The following is a 24,416-nucleotide window of genomic DNA, read 5'->3' as shown; positions in this document are numbered from 1 at the left end:
AGCAACTGAAGGGACTGTCAATAGGGGCTGGGGTTGTGGCTCAGCGTTGGAGCGCTTGCCTCGCACGTGTGAGGCGCTGGGTTCAATCCTCAGCACCACATAAAAATAAATAAAATAAAGGTATTGTGACCGTCTACAACTAGAAAAATGTTAAAAAAAAAGAAAAGCATTTGGAAGAGTTTTGCTTATTCTTCATTTATGCCTACACAATGTCAAAACACTTGGGTTTAGTCAGTTGAGTGGGAGAAAGAAAGAATTCAAACCAGCTGTTTGGCCATTGTTTAAAAGCAATTGTTAGTAGTAATGACACTTTATGTTTTTATAATTTCTTTCTCTCAGCTCAAAATACTCTCTGTGCTCTGCTGGGGTTTTCCTAATTCCTTTGTATCTGGGATTCAAAGGATCTCTAAAGTTCATTTGGCAACTCTGCCCATCTGATGCTTGAATTTTCTCTGCAACATCCTTGTCAACAGCCATCAGCTTCTGTATAAATGGCCTCCAGAAAAATTAAGTCAGTTTCTCTGGGCAGCCTTCAGATAGCTCTATCTTAGGTCTGCTAGAATGTTCTCAGTACTGGGCTAACACAAGCTTCCTGGGAGGATTTAGCCTTCAGGTCTCTGGCTAGGGCTCTCTAGCCAGACACTTGGATGTGCTCCTTCCCACTAAGGGCCACTCATTTGAAGGGCTGCTCCATCCTCTTGGGAGCTGGTATTGGTCATGTTTCACAGGGAAGTTGTTGTATGGTGATAGGGCCAAGGAAAGACAGTAGTTTAGGGGCAACTGAGTTTTTAAGCCGAGTGTATTTTCCTTAGCCGTCACTGTTTCCCTCCTTCAATTGTGTCACCTGTTATGGCCTGGAAATCAGGAACCCAAGAATGCTGGGAAACTTACTTTCCTGCCTTGTGACAGGCTCATAGGAAAGAATGAGGTCTTCTTGCCCTCCTGAGAAGAAAAGAGAGGAAAATTACAGTCGACTAACAACCAGTAATTCACCAGAGCTAAAATCCCTGCTCTGAAACATAGGAAGCAGACACAGTTCAGGGTTAATTTTCCTTGCTCTCTCTCCCTGAACCATCCAAAAATTTCCTTCATCCTCATAGAATTCTTTAGCACTGTCTTAGTGTTAGGTTATCTCACAGTCATAACTCTACATAAAAACTAGCTGTGGTTCTCAGCAACAGGGTAAGGATCTGTGAGACTGCTCTCTGTCTTATGTTTCTAATGGAGTGCCATGCCACTACACCAAGCGTGACCACCTAAATTAAAGCCATTTAGTTGAAGGAAAGGGTCTATCCATCAGTTCATTGCTACCTCTTCTAAATTTTTCTTTTATTACATCTTATATTTTTGAACATTGTTTAAAAGCAAATGTCTGTTTATTTCATTTATGATGTAAAATTTCATTAGAAAATTACAAGACACTAAAGATTTTTTTTCCTTAATATTAAATCATCAGGAGAATGTTGTGGGCCAATTAAAGAAGGTTAAAAATTGAGAGGTGGCCGGAAGTGAAGTTCAGTGTTGGAGTGTATGCTTAGCTTGTGTGAGACCCTGGGTTGGATTCTCAGCAGCAGCCACCACTACCATCAACAACAACAAATTGAGAGGAGTGCCTTATATATTGGTTTGCAATTGCTGCTAAATCATGCCCTGAAACTTCAGAAAGAGAACTAAGGAAGACAATGGCGTCAAAGTGTTATCCTCTACACTTCCGTTCACTGTAAGTCTGCTGATTCAGTGTGGGTCTCAAGTCAGCAAATAACTGTGGAGAGTAAATTGGGTTTTGATAATTAGGTTTTAGTCATCTTTTTTATCCATTTGGTCAAAAATTGGTCATGGGCTTAGCTCAAGTCAGTTGCAAACCCTAAAGGGTCTGCTCCTTTATTTGTGTAAGGTCTCATACTGACTAAACTTTGGTGGGGAAATAGGTTAGGACTGTTGGATATGACTTTGTGTCTGTTAGAAGAGGTAGTGGAAGAGGAATGGGACATGATGTAGACTTTCTGAAGCCAAAGGGCTATTAACCTCATTGCTTTATATGCTCACCACCCGTGAAACATACTCAGTGTGCCAATGCCAAGTTCTCCTTCAGTAGGCCCAGCACCAAGGAAAGGTGGGTTGATTTCATGAAGTGAGGTAATATCAAAGATGGTTTTGATAATAGCAACTGCTTTGGTAAAGTGAAACAACAGGTGGGTCAAGTTGTAGAGTACAGGTGTCTTCCCTGGAGACTTGGTGGCTGTATGGTTTGTGGGCTCTTACTTTTTCAAGTGTAAGGAATGGCTACAGGCTTAAGCCACATCTGACATTTACTTCGAGGAGGGCTTCTTCTCAGGGTGCAACTGCTAGGTCCTGCTACATCCTAATGGTACAGAGAGTGGGCCAATCCTCCTCTTCAGTGGCAGCTATGTGTGGCCACCTCAGAAATTTGCAGGGGACTTTCCCATATCTGAGCAGGGGTTTGGTGCTCAATGAGTCAGATTCACAATTTTCTATATTCAGGAAAAGAATGAATCCTTCTGAATAAACTGAACTACTGAAATTTAGTCTAGGCCAAAATAAAAAAAAAAAAAGGCCATTGACTGCTAAGCTCTAGGTATCTAAAGCCTGAGGTATGTACATGTCATAAGCATTCAGAAGAGAAGTGTAAAAATTATTGGGGGAAAATGCATAGTTTTCAGGATAGAAGTGTGGTAGGATAACATTGTAATGTAAAACTATATAGAGGGTTCTTCATAAAATAACATGAGAGGAGAATCCTGATTGTGGGATAATATAAATTTCAAATACCAGGTGATATTCGAGTCTTCCCATTATTCTGGGAACTCCATAAAGGCAAATACTGAGTTTCATTTATCATTGCATCCTCAGAGCGCATTCAAGTGCTTAACGTAAAGAAAGATGTCAATGAATTCACATTCTCATTTCAGTTATGAGGAACAGAATGAGTAATGAGGCAAAAGATAGGTTCTGTTTTGTGTTTCTATCAATATGATCATTTCACTTTGGGAAATATGGTTTCCTCTAAATAAACATAACATGTCATGCTTCCATATGAATCTCTTTCCAGTAGCTTTGCAAATCATTCTGATGGGACATTTAAAAATGTCTTAAATAAGCCTTAAATAAGATATTTGATATCAGTATGTATATTTGTGATTCAAAAAATCAGGGCAAAACATAGCTTTAATTAATTTATTGTGGGGGTACTGGGGATTAAACTCAGGGGCACTCAACCACTGAGCCACATCCCCAGCCCTATTTTGTATTTTATTTAGAGACAGGGTATAACTGAGTTGCTTAGTGCCTTGCTTTTGCTGAGGCTGGCTTTGAACTCACAATCCTTCTGCCTCAGCCTCCCTAGCTGCTGGGATTACAGGAGTGTGCCACTGTGCCCAGTTTGATCAATTTTTAAAGAGTTTTATAGTTTCTTGTTTATCCATCGCTCTTTAGTTTCATTCTGCAACTACGAACGGTGCTGGGTCTTGCTCAGAACAGTGGTATGGGTAGGCAGAAATGGCAGTTTCCTTTATGTCAAGGTTCTTCCCAGTTCTCAAGGCCCCATACAACTAGGTACTGGGAATACCAAGGAGGCCTGCAGGGAAGCTGTGGAGGTTGGCATGACATAGTAGCTGTGAATGTAAAGTCAATTTCATTTTCAGACTCAAGAATGAAAAGCCCTGTGAGTAATGAAACATTAGATGAACAAAGAAGGGAAGTAATGAAGAAAACTCATATCACTGGCACTTTGTGGGTCTAGAGGGGCTTTCACATCCATTGGCTTCTAATCGTTGACAGTTTTTCTTAGGTAGTTGGTGCTCTGATGACCCCCATTTTACAGATGAAGAAACTGAGGCTCAGAGACATCGATGAGGCCTATTTCCTTAACTAGGATGAGGTGGAGTCAAGATTTTAAACCATATCTTGTTTTGATTGTGCTGAGTGTATCACTCTGTCTCAAAAGGGTAAGAGATGTAGAATTCCCTGTGTGTTGGGAGGGGGGGCGGTAGAGCTTACTAAGGAACAAAGGCGAGGGGACAGAAATCAGGTCAGACACACTGAGGGGCCATAAGGGGTTCCATCTGCAAAATCGGCTCTTTTATTTAAAAGTGCTACTGTGTCATCTGCATAAAATAGTCATCCTTAGTAGTTTTTCTATTTTTTTCTCAGAAGAAGTTGGCACTTAAGAAATAACAACTGGTGAAAAGGTACAAACTATTTCTTGGTCTTGTTTTGGCAACTGCATGGCTGGAAGTGGGCAAGCAGCACAGAGCTGTGTGTGGATATTTGCAGCTGTCAGAGACTTGGCAGAGGATTTGTGGCAGTCCCCATGAAACATTTTGTTTGTAAACTGGAAGCAAGTCACAGTGAGTATATCCAGAAGAAGACCCTAATATGTCTTCAGGATTGGGAAAAGTAAAGTGCTTTACTTCATGAATCCTTGGAAACGAGAGAGGGGTGGGAAGAGATGACCAGTGGTAGTTCATTTAATGTTCGAAATTCAGCATTTAGTGGTAGCATATGATGGCTATTAAGAATAGGTTCTTAGAACCATCAAACTTTAGGCTGAGGATTGGAGTTCATGTGCTTCAGAGGCAAGTGTGTAGCACATTATTCCTACATCCTATGTTCTTGATAGGTATCACAAACTGATCATTGTCTGCATTACTCAATGTGGCCTCAGAATACTTTTCAGTACAACTCATCAGGCAGCTACTACCCATTGGCCAGAGCTGAAATCTTGATTGAAATATATTTTCAATCTCAGTTCTAATCTAAGCTACTCATTTTATATAAGGGACTACTGATACTTTAGTTTTTGCAAAATCACATAGCATCTTCATAAGATGCTTAGAAGATTAAATTGCTTTATAAAGCCCTTGAAATAAGCATTAGCATATAGTTAATGTTTTGTCAACGTTGTTGTCTATATTAATTGGATGAGTAGCATGGGATTATTGGAATGTAGTAGATAAAAACATCAAGAGGCTGGGATAGCAAAGTATAGGGAAGAGTGAAAAATGTCTGGAATTCAGAGAAAAAGGTCTTGGTTGGAACTGCAGTGCTACCACTTATTGATGAGGTATACAGCCTCTTGGAGCTTTAACTTCTTCCCTTAAAATGTGGACTATCAGTGTAAAATACATGTAATAGTTTTATTGCAGAAGTCAAATGAAACAAGAGGTGGAGTGAAAAATTGCTCTATAAAGATGAAAGAACTAAAGGCATCCAAGGGCAAAACTTGAGAATAGTGGTGTAAAGCAAAGAATATGTGCATTATTTTCAGACTCCAGTGGAGAAATCTTGGCTTTCATATCAACATGTCAGTTTCACTCAAATCATTTCTTCAAGATCCTCGTTTTGAAAATCCTTCTTAACTGATGAACCCCAGTGGATTAAAAGGATTATCATCAGCTCCTACACATCCATGCTGTGTCAAGAGCTTTGAGAAGCCAGGTCTTCAGCTGCAGAGGTTTGCCTGGTCCCCATTATTCTTGCTTGGTATTTATCGCCTTCCAATACAAGGGCAACTGAAAGATGTGCTACACAAGAGCCCCAAATATAAGACTTCACTTCACTTCTTTATTGGCAGATGGAAATTTGGAATTGGCCAAGAATTAAGACAGTTTTGATGTGGTATTTTGTTAATTAGACAATGTACCCTGTGATTAACTGCATTTTAGCTGCTTCTCAATGTAGTTGGAATTGGAAAAAATAACTATTTGATATGCCTGAGGTGGTGTAGCAGAGGTCTGAACTGTTTATTAGAAATTGAGGTCTGTGTCCATGGATGTGTGTGCAGGTGTATCTCAGGAAACAGGACACCTTCAGGTGAGTTTGCCAAAACATGTAACTCCAGGATGCAGTGTGAATGGTGCCCTTGGACCTGTGGAACAAGGACCTGGGACCATTTCTCATCACTCACACTTTATTATAGCCATTTTGTCCCTAGAGTGGACATGGCACAGTTCTAAAAGTAAAATATAACACCTGGACTTTATGAAAAGAGTCCTTTTTGTTTTTGTTCATACTGCTATTCAAAAGATGATAAAGTTAATCATAATTATAGCAAAAGCCAGGAATTCAGTAGAAAAATGCAGCCTATTTTGATATCAAAGTTGCTTCTTTCTGGAAGTCTGGGCCAAGACTCTATGGATTTTGTCACAACATTGCCCTTTCTAGAAAATTCCTTCCTCATTTTGCCTAGCTGGTAAGTGTCTGTCTCATCTTTCTGAAGCTCAGATCAAAGCTTCCTTTCTGAAACCATCTCTGATTCTGTCATTATTCTTGAGTTAAACTTATCTCCTAGAACCTGCCTCATTTTGTGCACATTCTCATTTATTGAACTCTTTCTCCTACTATATGTGTGCTGCGATCCAGAGTTAGTTTATGTTTATTTGGGGTCTCATGGTACCAGTGAAGGGAACCTGACTTATGGTAGATGACAAATTAACATTCTTCTGGAATCCCTTGTATTTATATCTTGGAGGGAAAACAATGGTAATTTTTTTTCCCTTCTAGCTTCGACAAATGACTTGTAAGGAAAATCTGAGTGGATGACCTTCTGTAACTCCAAACCAATATAATGATTAGATTCTACACTTGCCCTACTAATATAGAATTTACCTCCAACTCTTCTTTCTTCTCATAGATAATTCAAGATGCATATAAATGTTTTTTTTTATCCAATAAACATTTGTGTGCAGCAGCTACCATTTGAGAGTAAAAGGAATTATTGATGTCATTATGGCAATCACTCCAAAAACTTGTCAAGCTGCTGAAAACTTTTGCATGATTTTTATAACACAATGATTCTGGAAAAAAAATCCTGCTTCTGAAATACAGAAGAGGAGGCTATACTCCAAAAAAATGTGATTTCTAAATAAAAAGATACTTCTTATGTATACGTTCCATAGAAGATAGAGAAGATTAAGGCATGGTGTTTTCCTTTCCCATGTATTTGTCTACTGGAAGAAAGAACAGTTTTGATAATTGAAAACTGAACACTAAAGAAATTAATATCAATGGTTTCCACGAAAGCCAACAAATAAATTGTATAATTGAGAAAGCCAGATGTGCTGTACCCCTGTAATCCCATTGACTTGGGAAGCTGAGTCAGGAGGATCACAAGTTGGAGGCTAGTCTCAGCAACTCAGTGAGACACTGTCTCAAAAAAACCAAAAACAAATCCCACAAAAACTAAAAACAAAACAAAACAAAAAAAACAAAAAAGACTGGGCATGTGTATCAGTGGTAAATCACCTCTGGATTTAATCTCCAGTAGTAAAACAAAAGTCAGAAGATAAGCATTGGTTACTTCTTGGCTTGTGGCTTTTTTTTTTTTTTTTTTTTTTTTTGGTTTAAAATCAAATGAAAAATGGGAGAAACAATTTTTTTTAATTGGATTAGTCAAAAATTTATAAGAGTAAGAAGAAACTCATAATGTCAAGAACCATGTTGAAAGCTACCCTTTTAATCCTTCCAACAATAAGACTTGGTGAACTTCTAAGACTTCTATTGATAAGAAAATTGGGTGATTCTAATATCATATGATAAATATGCTCATTGCAATTTTTGTCTCTTCATTCTTTGGCATGTCTCATCTCTCTCATCTCCCTTTTCTGGACCTTTGTCTGCCATCTTTCTTCTTCTGCACCTTTTTTTTTTTTTAACCTGCTACTAATCTGATTCTCCAATGCCTTTCTCAAAATCCAAATTACATTTAAAATATTCCAAAACACTATTTTGCACTCCAACTCAAAAAATCTTGTAAAGTATGATGATATCATGGGGGAAAATACCCCAGCTGATTTTAGTTTTTAATTACTATAATATTTAAGCAAAAGACAATACCAATTTCTGCCTTGGTAGCTGTGGTCATGTATTGGGCCTGCAGTTTTCTAATATCCTTGGCAATTGCTTTTTGGGAAATCCCTTTCATTAAGTAGTACAAATTAATATTATAAAAGTCCTAAGAATCCCAATGACAATTTGTACCTATATTAGTCACCAAAAACCAGTAAGTAGGTGGTAAGAAACCACAAGAACTGAACAAAAGGATGTGTTTGGTGTTTGGTGAGTATTTCCATACACTAAGCAAATGGCTTGAGGTGACCAAAGAAAAAAACAGAAATAATTTTTAAATAATTACCTACCTTTTCAGTTATCTCATTTGCTCACTTTTTTTTCCCCAAATGGGAGTTCCTTCACCATTAGAGGATGAAACTTTCTCATTGCTTTCCCAACCATCCCCCAAATAAAGTTAGATATGTAGATGTAGTATCTAGTTTAAAATATTAAGCAAGGAGAAAGTGATATAAGATTCATGTCTGATTTAAAAGGGAACAAAACAGAAAAAGGCAAAATGATAAGGAAAATAAAATCATAATGACTTCTTCACCCTCCTGCAGGGAGTTTAAATTGATCAGGGGGAGGCAGGCGGTGGAATGTCAAAATCCACTATGTTGAACTTTTTTTGCACTTTCTCTGTGAGAATTGAATCATTGGGTCACCACCAGCTGAGGTTGGAATTGATATTAGCAAGATTGACTGCTTGCACAAATCTCATTAGGGTCCACTGATGGCCCTAGTGTCTTCTGTATCTTTCTGCAACCATTGCTGATTTCATTTCAAGCCATTTGCTTTGGATAAAGATGACAAAAGGCAGCAATTGAAAAACAACAACAAAACTCTGAAATGACTATCACAGGCAATGGAGCAGTTGCAAAGAAAAGAACCGCAAACCAAAGCAGTAACTTACGGTAGCTACTTTCGCTATCGCTGGCATTAGAAGAAACATGTTCTGCAAGAACAGCACAGCAAATTAAAGAGATACCAAGCATTGGAATGCAGCCAGAACGGAAAGAAATACACGCATGCAAGGCTACTAGAAATGTGAGCAAAAGGCAAGTCAAAGGCCGCAGAGTAGATTGCATTAAGAAAATTCAGGTAAGATAAAGAAGATGAAAACTTTATCGCCATTTTACAGGAAACTGCTGCTTGATTGCTGTTTCCTCCTTTTAGCAAACAAGGAAAGTATCTTTAATTAAAAAATGAATGTCAACCTACACAATTTTCTTTTTGTAAATACTATATGACCCATTCCTACAGCTGAATTTCCAGATTCATGTTACAAAGGCCAATGTGTCTCAATTGAATATCTTCTTAACTATAAATCCAGGAGCTTCAGGTAGGCAGGCACTATTTTCTTGCAGGCATTTCTCTATTTGGGCCTTTAATTATTCTCTAGGAACACTGAATCACCAATTGATCCCTGGAATTTTTTGAATTTTGTTTCTACTTAAATACTTCATAAACTAATTCTCAGGCTGAAAGGGAGGCTTGAAGATCTTTCCTGTTTTAGTGAGTGCATAGAAAAATCTTGGAAGAAAGAAGTCACTGAATATGTTTTGTGAATTAGTTCAGTATTTTCTTGTTTTTATATTAAGAGCTTTGCATGGATAGCTATTGGGTTTTGTGGGCAGTCGTTAAATGGCCTGATGCTCAGGCTGGTTCTAGCATGAAGTCTGTCATTAATTGATTCTGAATAATGTGCTCATAGAGTGACATTCCGAATTGTTTTTTCATACAAATACAACTTAGCTAACATAGCAGGGATGTGTGTACTGGTTACGTGCCAGAATTAGCACTTTCATTTCTAAAGTCATTTGCTTTTATCTGTACTATTTAAATTATAGATGATCAAATCATCAACATTTTTGTATATCACTTTAGTTAAGTATATGAGACTATTTGATTTCTGAAGCTCATTGGTAATAACTTCAGCTTTTAAAAAAATTGACCTGTCGTACGGTTGACACGAAAGAGGAAAAAGTATAACATTATGTTCTAATAGTGAAAAAGCACTTTAAAATGCTTAGATATTATGTATTTTTGCCAGTTATACAGACTTGTTTTGCTGCATGAAACTCATGAAAACTGAAGTATGTTAAATTTACACAAATCGTTTCTGCATTGCTAATTGGGCACACATGTTCTAAGTGCAAAGGGGCACTGAGAAAGAAGTGTGAATGCATCTGTGCAAGTCTGTTTTCTATCACTGAATGACCATCAAGACCAACAATGATGTGTTTTCACAGGCATTATTATCTTAAGTACTTTGAACTGGGGGTTATGAAGATTTTTATTGATGTTCAATATTAATAATATATTAAAACATTTCCTTTTCCCTCCCAAATTGAAAATTTACAAACTCTCTCTGATGATGCTTGATACTATGGCAATAATGTTGAAAATAGCATTTGAATTTTACCCATTAATTCAAGAAAAATTTCATCATATTCTTGTAATGTCTCAAAGATAAAGTTTTCATCTTTAAAGAGATCAGTACTCCCGATCAGATTTTGTTTTCTATGTATACATATCTAAAAACCACTCTAAATGAACAACTTGAAGTATGAAAGGTATTATGTGGGATTATGTAAACAGCCCTTGAAAACAATGCTATTGTTTTATAAAATGACATGAACAGCTTATAAAAATATCACCCATAGCTGTCAAAATAAAATTGAACATGTGATACAACTGCAAAAGACACAAAATTCTGTTCTTATTTCATTGGTGCCTACACAATAGGATTAGTATTAAAGAAAGAAAAATCATAGCATATTGATACATAGGAAAATTAGTTTTAATTGCTAAATGCAATAAGACACAGACTGAAAACATGAATAACTAGGATGTAAAGGTCTAATACATATAATTTTTGTTCTATGCTACAAAAGACTTGATTATATAATGCAGCTAATTAATCACTGATAGAAAAAGATATTAATACATATCTAAAACTTTATCATACAAACGTTTCAAGCAGGATCACTGCAAGTCAGAAAAGATCAAAGTTAATGACAAAGAATTATTCATGGAAGATCAAATAGCTTAATGTTTATTTTTCAAGAATGCATGTTCCTTTTGACTACAGAGTAGCTCCTTTACTAATAGCAAAGTACAATTCGATTATGAAATTTGGCAAGCTAATTAAATATTTCCATGTGAAAAGGCAGAAGAAAGAACATAAAGTATATTTCTACTTTGCTTTTCTAGGACATTTAGCTCACCCTTTCTTGCAACATGGTTTCTTGCTCTCTGGGGAAGAATTAGGCAGTAGAGCAAGTGATGCTATGGTGAGCATCAGGACCATGTTGGCCATATCACATGGTCAGAAAGGGAAGGAGTTAAGTGCAACAGAAGTTAGAGTGCCTGACACACTTTGCTTTTAAATGCTGACATGCAGAACAAAACGATTGAAAATTATTTTGTAGGAGCATTCACAGCTAGGTAACAAATAAAACTCGTATCTTGTGCATGCTAGGAGTGAAAGGCCCTCAAGAAAAGGAACAAAAGCCAAACTCAAAAGGAAAGGAAAAGAAAAGAAAAGTTACAGTGACCATTCCTGGAAACTTACTCAGAGTCTTTGTTCCATAACCGTCGTCACCTAATCCGGGGATGTCCTGCATGGAAGTCCCCAGAGAGAGCAATGAGAGAGGAAGAACAGCCACGGAAGAGGAAGGAAGAAGTCAGTGGAGTTGAAATGGATACTACCATGACAGACCGTGTTGCCTAAACAATCTGGATCCCACTCTGTGCTTTTAAAACAACTTTTACCCCAAACTCCCTGGGCTGAGACTTAAGAAAGAAATTGCTGATTTGGAAAGCAACTCCAAAGGTATAAGCAGAAGTCTGAAAACATAAAAAGAGGGAGAAAAGAAAGATTTGGCAAATGCCATCTGTTAACATTGCCACAGAAATATGCCTCTTAGAGGAACGATCCCCTCCATGTTTCATATCAAATTCTGAGACTTAGTGTCCACCAACACAAGCTCACTGCTGAGAGAGTATTTAATATTTGCTGGGAGGGAAAGAGGGAGCCAATATGCCAGAATCAACAAAGGTAATTTAATTGCTCCTGGTTAGTGAGCGTTTCAAAAAGTTTATGCAGTAATGGAATCCAATATTTCTGCCCAGAAGGGAGATCAGTCTCAAGCCCTTACATGAGAGAAAAGGCAAATCATACCCATTTCTGGTCAAGGTAAAGGCTGGTTAGATGCGAAGTCCCAGCTTCCATATCTCCCTTGCCAAAGCATTCTACAAAGAAGAGCCACAGGAAGGGAAGGATCCAGACTGCAGTCAAACACTGGTCACAGTAGTAAGACCTGACCTGCCTGCCTGCTGTGTTGTTTGCCTAGCGTGTGGCGTGAGAGAGCCTACATCATGCGTGTTGCCCGTGAAGGATTTTTTTTTCCTCTTGTGTTGCATGTGACATTATCTTGGAGAATCTACTTACGTTCAGGATCACTGGTTTCCTGCTCACTCTGCTCCTTGTTCTTGTAGAATGGGAATTTTCGTGAAAAGATGAAGCTCTTTTTACGCTTGTCATTGAATGACTGTGAAGGAGAAAAGGCATGGGGCAAAAACAGGGGACGTCTAATTGTTGTCACACTCATGCTGACAAAACAACTAGTTTGTAAAAGCAGAGACAGCTGTAGTGACGCAAGTGCATATTCCACAGAGGTGCCATGGTGTTCTAAAGGCAGATTTTCTTTTCAAGGAGTGTAAATTCTGAATGATGACACCTTGGAAAAATCGCCTCATAATCAAAAGCCTGCTCAGAGATAAACGGTGATGGAGGGAATGAATATTCAATTGGAAGACCCAGAGTCTTTGGCTCTGTATCTTGCTAGTCCATCACCTCTGACAAGTAACTGAATCTCTCTGAACCTCAGTATCTTCATCTGTAAAAGGTGATGAAGATACTGGGATGTGAGACTTGTACAAGACAATAATGTAAACAAATAGAGCTAGGAAAATGGCATCTTACCATCAGGTGGAAAAGACTATTAGAGAAACTAGTTTTCTTCTCTGTGTTTAGTTACCTTATTTTTATTTTTTAAATTTTGAGTTACTTCTGCTTGAATTTAATTAAAGTATACAGAGAAGAATGTAGATTTATGATATATGATAATTATAGTCTCACACACAGATATATGATAATTATAGCATTTCTATTCAAATGATAACTTAAAAATAATTTAAGGAGCCAGGGCACAAAGAGGTTGAGTCCCATGCCAATATCACAGAACTAGTTGGTGACAGTCAGGAGACAGTCAACCAAAAGCTGTTAAAATTGCTGCTAAATTGGCATTAACTTGATATTCACTCAGCCAAGGGGAAGTGACAGTCACTCATCTATATTCCGATAAGATAAAAATAATGTAGAATGACTGTCTTTTAATGTGTAAACTCCTCCATTAGCTTACATGAGGTCAAGTTAAAAATAACACCTACATACATAATATTGAAATTATTCATTCCAGTGACTATACTGTAGTCATCTGAAATACTTAAAAAAATTCCACTTATTCCACCATTGCTGATATTTATATGAATGCTTTGAGGTGTTCTTCTTTGGGAAATGTGTTCACGATCATTTTTCAAGCTATAAGCCTTGTAAGTCTTATTAATTTTATATTCATATGTCATTGAAAAATGTTTCACCAGCTTGATTACCATCCTGATTTGATTGCTTTGGTACTGAGAGTCTATTCACTTCATAAGAAAGTTATAATCACTCCCCACACAGGTTTTAAAATCCATGTGCTGATGGCTCTAAAGGACTCTCTAAAGGGTATTCTCAAACAGTGTTAAGTGTGGTAGCAATGGCAGTTGGGGGGAATAAGTGCAGAGCAAGCAGGGAGCCTTGGAAGAAAGGAGCCTTGCTTGGAAGTATGCACTTTCTCCCATTGGTTGGACACTGTCAAGGGCTCTTTAATTTGAAGCTTGATGAAATTGTGCAAATGACTTACTACTCTCTTTGTGTATTCATGCACTCTTATATCAAATATCCATTTTGGCATTGAGAAAGCATTAAGGTACTAAAATGTTAGTGCTGTCATTCAGTAAGTTATTTGTCACTTTTTTAGGTACTAGGAATTCGCCAAAGTCAACTGAGCTTAATTTTATGTCACATTAGGAAGGTTTTGTGAAAAACAACAAAATATTTAATAATTTTTGAAGTCAGGGGACAAATTTTATACTTATGTGAAAGAGCTAAGGAAAAAAAACTTACTTTAGAAGTTATTACTCTGCTGACAGTACCTGTGTTCAGTATAGTTTTATCGTAATTTGTAATTGAAGATTAGTGTCCAAAGACTAGGTTGGGAATAGCCCCCAAGTTTTCCCAGGTAAGAATGATAAACCTTAAAGGAACATTAAATATTCTTGCATCACTACAGTTTCATGCCACTTTTACATTTCAAGCATATTTAAACTTCAGTAACTGAAAATAAAAGAAAAAAATATGTAAGTAATGGTATGTGATATTTGCAAGGCATGTTAGACATTTATCTTCAACAGCACAGATGACTTTTCATGCAAAAATTATGAATTTTCATGCAAATACAAAACAATGCCAAGAGAAGGAAAGCTTGGGGTGATACATACAAACAGATGTATAAAGTAGAGGCCATTGGGTCCTAAAATGGGATTGCATGCAAATCATATTAAATTGTCTAAAGGGTCAAAGGAAAATGAAATGGTGTTGTCTGTGATTAATTCTTTTATGTTTCAAAGCAAGGACTGTAACGTGTTAACATTTCCCAAATATGAAAATGTTGTGTGTCATGAGTTATCTGATTGGGACATAATACTTAGCACCACACTTTTTAAGAGAACAGAAAAGTACCTAATACCTCATAAATTATCTAACATAGTCTTATTAGCAAATGCCATTTTGCATTAGAATTAAAGAGAAGGTAAAAAATTATTTGGGTTACATTTCCTCACATTCTGGACACAAAACCAAATCACAATTTTAGCTCACACAGACTTAAAAAGTCATGTTTAGGGTCTTAAACATTTCAACTCTAAAAGACTATATGTGGTTTATAATGCTCTAATATTATTCTTTATTTTCATTAGACAGGTATAAGACTATTATGGAAGCTTTTTGTTGCTGCAATTGGTTTTTTAATATAGAAAGGAAAATTTGCAACAAGAGTGCTTAGGTGAAAGTAATAAATTAGTGAGCACTTTTGCTATTTATAGAATGCATGATTCTAAAGTCACTGAAGGCCAGTTTACAGCTTTCTTCTTAATCATACTTGATCAATGCTGTTCATCCTACATTACAGCATCTTCAATCATGCTCTATCGTTATCATGGCAGGAAATGTCTTTGAATAGAGACTTCAAAAATACTAATTAAATGTGTAAGTTGGCATATGTTAAGAATTCTTCTTTGGAATTTGACCTAAATTACTGTGCTCTTATGAATTAAAGTGATAAAATAATACCTAACATCTATTGAGCACTGTGTGTCAGGCTTGGTCCTAAATACTCTATCTTTGCTAATTTCATGAATTTTTATGCTTGCCCAGAGTCATACAGATAGTAAGTAGTGAAGTCAGAAAATGTATTTGCAAATATTCCTGGTTGCAAATATTGTTGTTCTTATGAGCACAAGACATTTCTGCAACCTTAGCCTGCTTCAAGTTTATAATTAAAATTATTGGCATTTAAGTGATATTGCAATCTGTCTAAATCTAAATCTTCACTGCTTATCGACTACTTAAGCCATCAGATACTACTGAATTCAATATATCTTTTGATCACGCTGCTACAATTTTCTGGATACCTATTCACATTTTTGAAGGCTTTATCATATTTTTTAAATTCTTATGATAATGAGAAAAAAATTCAGTGGTACAGGTCATGCATGGCAATTTAAAGAAAATTTGACAGGCAAATCTATAGCAAAAAGTAAATTGGTGGTTGCTTAGGGCTGGGGGCACAGGGAGCAGAGAGTGGAAACTAATGGGAATGGGGTTTCTTTTAGGGGAGATAAAAATGTTCTAAAATTATATTGTGGTGATGGTTGTAGAATCCTATACATATGCTAAAGCACACTGAATTGTATACTTTGAGTGGGTGGACAGTATCCTTTGTGAATTACATCTCAATAACTCCATTTTAAGAAAAAGAACCCCTCCCCAACCCCACACCATGAGATGAAAGGAAACAATGAGTAGGTTTTCTCATTTTATTTGATGTAAATAGTTTAAAATCTTTAATTGAGTGAGAAGAAACCATCCTTTCTAACCCTTGAAATCAGGCAGCGATGTCTTTTGTTTATCTGATTTTGTTTTATCTCAGTTAAATGAATACCCTTCATGTTGTGACAGACATTAGAATACCCGCATCCTATCACTGTCTCTCAGAAGTTGCCAGTTTTTAGGCCAAATAGCATGAAATTGCCCATCCTGACACCAAGATGTAAGGCATTGGTGAGATGGCTTAAGATAAAATACATGCTCCATGAAGAAAGAAAACAAGACAAAAAACAATTACTCTTTTTTCCACTAAAATTCCACACCCTTCAGGACACATGAGTAGATATTGACATATATCCTTTCATACAGAAAACTTCAAAACTAGGAATACGATCAGTTTTTCTTCTCATCTGCCTGTCTTAATTTCTCAAGCTTCAAGTGTTTCATAGTTCTAAATTGTCACCTTTGTGATAATGTATTCTGGTGGAATTTGAATTTAAATTTATACTGAGCTCAAATAAACTTTTTTTGTAGCCATCTTATTTAATTTTTTTATAAAGACTTTTTTCCATTTAATGGTGTTCTTTGAGGGAAAATTTTTACTATAAATTTGGGCTACCACCTTATATTACATATCTTATTTTCATACACATTCAAAGAGTTTTAAAGCAAGAGCTGGGCATAGTGGCACATGTCTGTAATCCCAATGGCTCAGGAGGCTGAGGCAGGATGATCTCAAGTTCAAAGTCAGCCTCAGCATCTTGGCGAGGTCCTAAACAACTCAGTGAGACCCTGTCTCTAAATAAATTATATAAAAGGGCTGGAGATATAACTCAGTGGTTAAGTACCCTTGGGCTTAATCCCTAGTACTGAAAACCAAAAATCAAAATGAAAACGAGAAAAACAGATCCCTATGACTAACATTAGTGGACTTGTGGTGGTGGCAAACAGTTTATTATTCATGGAAATGTGGTAGCTGATCTTCTTTGACCTCAAAATATAAAATTCAACTTAACTTTTGATTTTTTTCCAAGAAAACAATTTTGTCAGGATCCAACCATTCTAAAACGGTTCTGAAAAATGGAATCCCAGGTGAGTCCTCACCCCTGTTTTTTTTTTTTTTTTAAATTTTTCCTACTTACATTATTTCTGGGACTGGTTATGCTAAATAAAACCTTATTACTTTGCAGTCCAAGTCGAGGCTTTATTTCAGTTGAAGAGATGAGGTAGCCAAGAGGCTCTACAGAAGCGAGCTTGGAATCGTAAAGTTGTTGCTGAAACTTATGCTGGACTTTATGGTCACTCAGTTGCGCAGCAGGTAGAGTGTTTTCTTAATTTTGAGGTCCAAGACATCTACATTTGGGATATCATTTCTGTTCCTTCCAAGGGAATGCAAACCTCTTCTCCCTCATTCTCCAGCAACCTTAACCTACTACTTGCATTTCTCTGTTTCTCTTTAAAGCAAAACAACTCAAAAACCATCCTTCTGTTTCCCTTATTTGAATATACTGAATCACACTTTAAATGCTTTGATATCCCATACACTAAAGGTCAGTGAACTGGCTCATAGGCCGGTCCAGCCCACTACATGATTTTGTAAATAAAGTTGAAATACAGCACAATCAGGCCCATTCTGTATGTATTCTACAGTTGTTTTAGTGCCACAACAGCAATTCTGAATAGTTGCAACAAAGACTATCTGGCTCCAAACAAAGCCTATAATCCTTTGTATCTGCTCCCTTTCAGAAAAAAGTTTCTGACTACTGACAAACACTGCTTTATCTAGGGTCACGAATGAGCTCAGGGATGTTTAATTCAACATTTATTCTCAGGTCTTATTTTACTCTATATTTGATCTATCCATTAGACATAGTTCATTAGATATTTCTCCCTGAAACACTTGCCTCCTTGAACTCTGTTACACCTCTATATTGTCCTATTACTCCAGGAAGCCACTCACCTGGAGTCTATTTTGCTAGATCTTTCTCAACTTTTCAGTCTTTAAAGTTGGGAATACTGAGCTCAATCCTTGGTTCTCTCTTTCTTCCCTCTTCTCTCCCCTACTCGTTCCTTAGGCTATCTCACATGCCAATGACTTGATTATACCCAAGTTTATCTCCAGCTTGGAATTTCCCCCTTAACTCCAGACTCATGTACCCCATTGCCTACTTAGTATCTCTACTTAGGGGGCTTATAAACAGCTCTCAAACCAAACACTTGGTCTTTTTTTCCATACCCTACAAACAAACAACAACAACTTATAACTCTGATTCCAAATGTTGATTCCAAAACATCAGCTTTTAAAAAAATGTTATCTATGCTGTGTTTAGAAGAATACAGGCTTTTAATTTAAAGTACATGAGAGGTTGAGATGGTAGAATAGAAGTGTCCAGCACTCACCTCCTCCTCCACAAAGAATAACAAAAATAATGGTGCATTACTTGTTTTTTTTTGTGTGTGTGAGTAATTGTTGGAGAACATTTGAAATCAACAAGAGACTGGAACTTTGTAATATTCCAAGACTTGGAACAATAGCAGAGAAAGAGAACAAAATATTCTGGTATCTACCAACCTAGCTCTACAATCAGGGGATAAAGAGTCCCCCCTTCTCAGGGATGAGGGTGAAAGAGTCCCAGAAAACTCTTATCAGTATGAATGCTGGCAGTCCCAGCTACTGGAAAGCTTCAAAATACTCAAAGGATGGCAAACCATTTAGATAAGCAAACTGAAATCTGAATAGTAGCCTTGCTTTGGAGAAGAATCCTACATCTTCTCCTGGTAAGCACCCAGGGTACTATAGGCAGGAACCATCTTGAGAGGGAATTATTGTCTGAACTTTAAAAATCCCTGGATATTCCCATTTCTGGGGCTCCACAGACATTCCACTGCATTTTTTTGGGTGGTAGTTGCCTTGTATACACAACATGGCCCAGTGAACTTGCTATGCAGGACAGGTGTTGTAACAGAGGGGAATGGCAGGTGTCACCTTTGAGAACAAAGAAATAAGGTTCTGTCCTCTGAGACCAAAGTTGTGACCAGAAACAAATGGATTGGAACCAGTCCTTATATCCCCCATTGGGCACAAGTGAATGTATGCCTGGCATTGCACAGTGCTCAAATGCCTGTACTGATGGTGGGAGAACACTGTTGTTCATGCTGCTGCTCTCTCTACAGGAACATGCTGAGGAGATTTTGAGCAAATCTATGGCTATGGCTATTACCCTGCATTCCACAGCTAAGAACCTGGGAGGGGGCAGAAAAGCCCCAGCTTCAGCCATCACCCCACCACTGGGTACAAATGGTCAAACAGTGACAATAGGAACTTTGCCCAGCACCAGCCACAGCCTTGCTTCTGGGTGTTAAATGCCACTGGCAGAGAGGAACACCATCGTTCTGGCTACTATCCCACTTCTGCACCTTCCCTTTGTGACCACAAGCTGCTATCAGGATTTGGTCTGAGCACCACAGACTGATTGTGCAGTTTCCACCAATGCAGCGTCTGGGCCTGCATCACAGACTGGTCAGAGAACAATGCTTCAGGTCCCTTACCACTGCAGGGGTTCCCCATGCCAGCAAGAGACTCTTGCTAGTAGCAGAGCTAGTATCAACAGTGAATGAAGAAATACACATCAACTGACAGGGGCCACCACTCCCATAGTAAAGAGTAGCTGAACAGCCACTATGTCCACAGCTGTCTGTATCACATCTGTCTGAACTGCTAGAATGTCCCCATTCTTGCATAGCCTGTAGTGACAGTGGTTCTCTCTGACTCTGCTGTGGTATACACTTTGCTCCAAGTTATTAAAAACAGACAAATAAAATATAGGTAGACTACACTATGCTGCCAAGCTAGAATCAAAGCCAGCATTGCATAACTAACCCATGCTTCAAGACACATCTTCAGGAGGAATCTGCTTATTAAGAAGGTTGCCCTGTAAAAGTGGTAGAGACACCCGATACACCAGATGTGCAAACCTTAACATGGAAGAACAAGAAATATAAAGAATAAAAAATAAGAAAAACAAGGTAATTTGATATCTCTGAAGGAATTTAAAAGAATGATCATAAAAAGAGTCAATAATAGCTAAACTGTGGAGCCAACCTAGATGCCCTTTATTGGATGAATGGATAAAAAAATGTGGCATATATACACAATGGAATTTTACTCAACAATAAAAGAGAATAAAATCATGGTATTTGCAGGTAAATGGATGGCAATGAGGAAGATAATGCTAAGCAAAGTTAGCAATCCCAAAAAAACAAAGGCCAAATATTTTCTCTGATATAAGGAGGCTGACTCATAGTGGGGTAGGGAGGGTGAGCAAGGGAGGATTAGATAAATACTAGATAGGGAAGAGGGGTGGTAGTTAAAGGGAGGAGAAGGGGAATAGCAAGGGCAGTGGAATGTGATGGACATCATTATCCAAAGTACATGTATGAAGACTCGAATCTGGTGTCAACATACTTTATATACAGAAATATGAAAAACTGTGGTATATATGTGTAATAAGAATTGTAATACAAAAAAGTACATATATAAAAGGCATAAATTGGCATGAACATACTCTATATACAAAGATATGAAAAACTGTACTCTGTGTAATAAAATTGTAATGCATTCTGCTGTCGTGTATTTAAAAAAATAAAATCAATAAAACTAAAAAAAATGGAGATAGAAACTCAACACATAAGAACTGTGGGATGCAGCAAAGGCAGTACTAAGATGGAAATTTATAGCAACCAACACCTATGTGAAAAATAGATTTAAAATAAACATCATAATGATGCACTCCAAGGACTCAGAAAGCAAGAACAAACCAAATCCAAAATTAGTAGAAGGAAAGAAGTATTAGATATAAGAGCAGAAAAAAATGAGACTATAAAACAATACAAAATATCGATAAAATTGAGTTGTTTAAAAAAATAGAATTGATGGATCTTTAACTGGACAAGCCAAAAAAAGAAGAACCAAATAAAATCAAAGATAAAAAAGGAGATATTATAACCAATACTACAGAAGTACAAAGAATCATGAAGGATAATTATGGAAAGATGTATTTTAACAAACTGGAAAACAGAAGAAATGAACCAATACCTCTGATGAACAGATAGTCAAAAATTCTTGACAAAACACAAGCAAATTGAATTCAATAGCACATCAAAAATACTGTTTATCATGTTCAAGTTGGCTTCATCACAGGCCTGCAATGATGGTTTTACACATGGAAATCAGTAACATAATATATTGCATCAATAAAATGAAGGATCAAAATCATATGATCATTTCAATACATGCAGAAAAAAATTTGAAATATTCAACATCCTTTCATTATAAAACCCCTTAACAAATATAGAAGGATACACCTCAACATATTAAAGAGGTCATATAGATATGACGAACCCCTAGTCAACATCATTGTGAATGAGGCAAAGAGGTAAAACTGAAACATCAGGAACAAGACAAGGTGTCCAATCTCACCATTCTTATTCAATATAACATTTGACATTGTAGCCAGAGCTAGGCAAGAGAAAGAAATAAAAGACATACAATTAAGAAGGACATCAAACTATGCTTGTTTTAGATAATATGATTCTATAATACAGAAAAATGTAAAAACTCCACTAATAGATTTTTAGAACTGATAAACAATTTCAGTAAAGTAGAATAATACAAAATCAGCATGAAAGACTAGTAGCTTCTCTATATACCATAATAGTGAATTTTCTGAGAAAAAAATAGACATATGCAGAAAAGAGGGAGAAGTGAAGAAAAAATAAGAAACACAGCCAAATGAGTAATGTTTCCATTTTGTTGCATTTTTCTGTACTTATTATCTCTCTGATTTGTTTTTCTCATGAATTTTATCTCATAATTCTTATGCTTAATGGTCTGATTTATTTTCAGCCTCCTTTTATTACTAGTAATAAAAATGAGGTGGCTTAGCTATTTGCTTTATGCATTTTTGCACAGTATCACATTTTCAGCTCCATCTATTGTCCATGATTCAATTATAGAAAAACTTAAAAGATTTTAGTAGCGTACATAACTTCAATAGATTCTATCATCTATTTTTTTCTAACTTTTCCCCTTTTACTCTCTTTCCTAACTAAAAGAATAGTTAATACACACACACACACACACACACACACACGTTAGCATACCTTTTAGGGAAAATTTGAAGGAAATACAGGGGAAAATGTGTCTATTATCTTATTGCTGAAAAAGACCTTCTTTAACATTATTGTTTCTTCATTTAAAAAATATTTTGTAATCTTTTATAATCTTCAATTTTGATTTCTTACTGTTATAACACATAATAAAGTATTACAAACAATGGTTCTGGGATTTGTTTATATGACCTTAAAATATTAATGTCTGAGTCTTAGCTTTGAATATTTAAATATTATTATGTATACAAAAATTCTTACTATATAGTATATGACATTTAATAAAGTTCAATAAACAGTAATCAATTATTTTAATGGTAATAGAAGCACCTTACCACATCATTAAAGTTTTTGGAAACATCAGTTTTAATGAAGGAATACATAATAATGGAATGAAACTAGAAAGATATTTGGGAAATTCTCAAATATTTAAAAATTTAAAAATTTCAGTTAACTAATGGGTCAAAGAAGAAGTCATTAGGGAAAAAGAAAATACTTCTAGATGAGTGAGAATGAAAACACAAGATACCAAAATTTATGGGATCCAGTTAAAGCACTTCTTAAGAGGAAAACTTACAGCTATAACTGTCTATATTAACAAAAATTTCTCATCCATAATCTAGCATTCTCTCTTGAGACACTGAAACAAAAGACCAAACTAAACCTAAAGTAAGGAGAAAAAGATAACAATTAAGAGCTAAAATTAATGATATAGAGAATAAATAAAAATCAACAAAACCAAAAGGTGATTTTTGAAAAGAAGAATGAAATTGGTAAAACTTTAACTAGACTGACAAGGAAAAAAGATCCAAGTTACTAATATTGAGAATGAAAAAAGGATACTATTACTGAACTTGGAGAAATAAAAAGGATTTTAAGAGACTACTATGGAAAACTGTATATCAATAGATAACTTAGACAAATTACTAGAAAGACACAAACACCAAAACGTAACTAAAGAAAAAAAATAGAAGCTCTGACTAGTCCTATAACAAGACATTGAATTAGCATTTAAAAATATTCACACTAATATGTCCAATTCCAAATGGCTTTGCTGATGAACTCTACTAAATATTTAGAAAATAATGAACACCAATTCTCACTAACTTTTCTAAAAGCTAGAAAAGCAAACATTTAACAACTTAATCTATGAATCCAATATTATCCATATGCCAAAATTAGAGAACAACTACAAGACTACAAACCAATATAACTTACAAACACATTGACAACATAATATTTCATCAAGTGAACTTACCACAGCTGTCTTAAACATTTTTATATTGTCTGATGCTTCTGTTGTTTACCTTTTCCTAAGTACTCTGTATTATACTGAGTGTAACATTTTTTTTTTGCATTTTAGTTTATTTTCTTGGATAGGTTCCTAGAAGTATAATTATCGAATTATGAAGAGTTTAAAAATTGTAACACATTGCAAGATTACTTTCCAGTGATCTGCACTAAAGGATACCTTCATGAGCAACAATTTATTCTTAATTTATAACTGGTCCAGTGATGTACCTGATTGCTTTTCTTCTCCTTTCAAAATCCCCTGTGTTCTCTTGATTACCTCATTATAATGTAAGACATCTATGAAATAACATTTTAAGTCTGTTGGCTCAGAGCAAGGTTTATTCAGGTATGTTATAAGAAAACACTGATACATCTTACAACTGGGCCATTAAGACCCCGTTTTTAACTATTAAGTTTTCTACTTGAACACTAACTTTTCCAAGAAGGGTTGTCACAAAAATATAAATTTCTATTACCTTTACTTTAAAATCTGAGAATATGAAACAACAACAACAACAACAAAAACATGCTGTATCATATCCAGATATATACAGATATAATGGGCAAACAATATTTCTGAGCATCTCAGGAGAGTTGTACCAGCAGTTCTGTAATCAATGGACAAGGAAAGTTTTGACTTCAACCATCACTTATTACTATTAATAGGTCTCTAAATGGCTTAAAGACTCTTTAAAAATTGTACCTTTTAAATTTTAATTATTAAGTGGAGGGAAAGAGGGTGAGTTGTTCTGGATATAAGGCTTACTTTGACAAGCTCAATCTAGTATGAATTTGTTACAATCTAAAGTGTTCCAGCAAGGATATGGATGTGGACTTAAATGGACAACATGAGAGAAATATCAGAGAATTAAACACCAAAGATGGTGCT

General features: G+C 36.1%; 1 protein-coding gene across 16 annotated transcripts in view; it reads right to left on the bottom strand.

The window, feature by feature from the left end:
• Positions 1 to 24,416, bottom strand: part of Dlg2 (discs large MAGUK scaffold protein 2) — a 917,250-nt gene that overhangs the window by 21,795 nt on the left and 871,039 nt on the right. For 7 of the 16 annotated variants that reach the window (XM_048787977.1, XM_048787974.1, XM_048787971.1 and 4 more), the window contains 3 exons: positions 12,305 to 12,404; positions 8,762 to 8,803; positions 892 to 942 (listed from right to left, as the gene is read on the bottom strand). In XM_048787977.1, the coding sequence (XP_048643934.1) occupies positions 892 to 942; positions 8,762 to 8,803; positions 12,305 to 12,404 (193 nt within the window). Of the gene's footprint in view, positions 1 to 891; positions 943 to 8,761; positions 8,804 to 11,425; positions 11,472 to 12,304; positions 12,405 to 24,416 lie in introns of all 16 variants that reach the window. The other 9 variants (XM_048787981.1, XM_048787979.1, XM_015477349.2 and 6 more) reach the window with 3 other exon arrangements.

This window comes from Marmota marmota, unplaced genomic scaffold (assembly GCF_001458135.2).
Source record: "Marmota marmota marmota unplaced genomic scaffold, marMar, whole genome shotgun sequence".
In the NCBI taxonomy this organism is placed as follows: Eukaryota; Metazoa; Chordata; class Mammalia; order Rodentia; family Sciuridae; genus Marmota; species Marmota marmota.
This window is presented reverse-complemented; position numbering and strand designations above follow the sequence as displayed.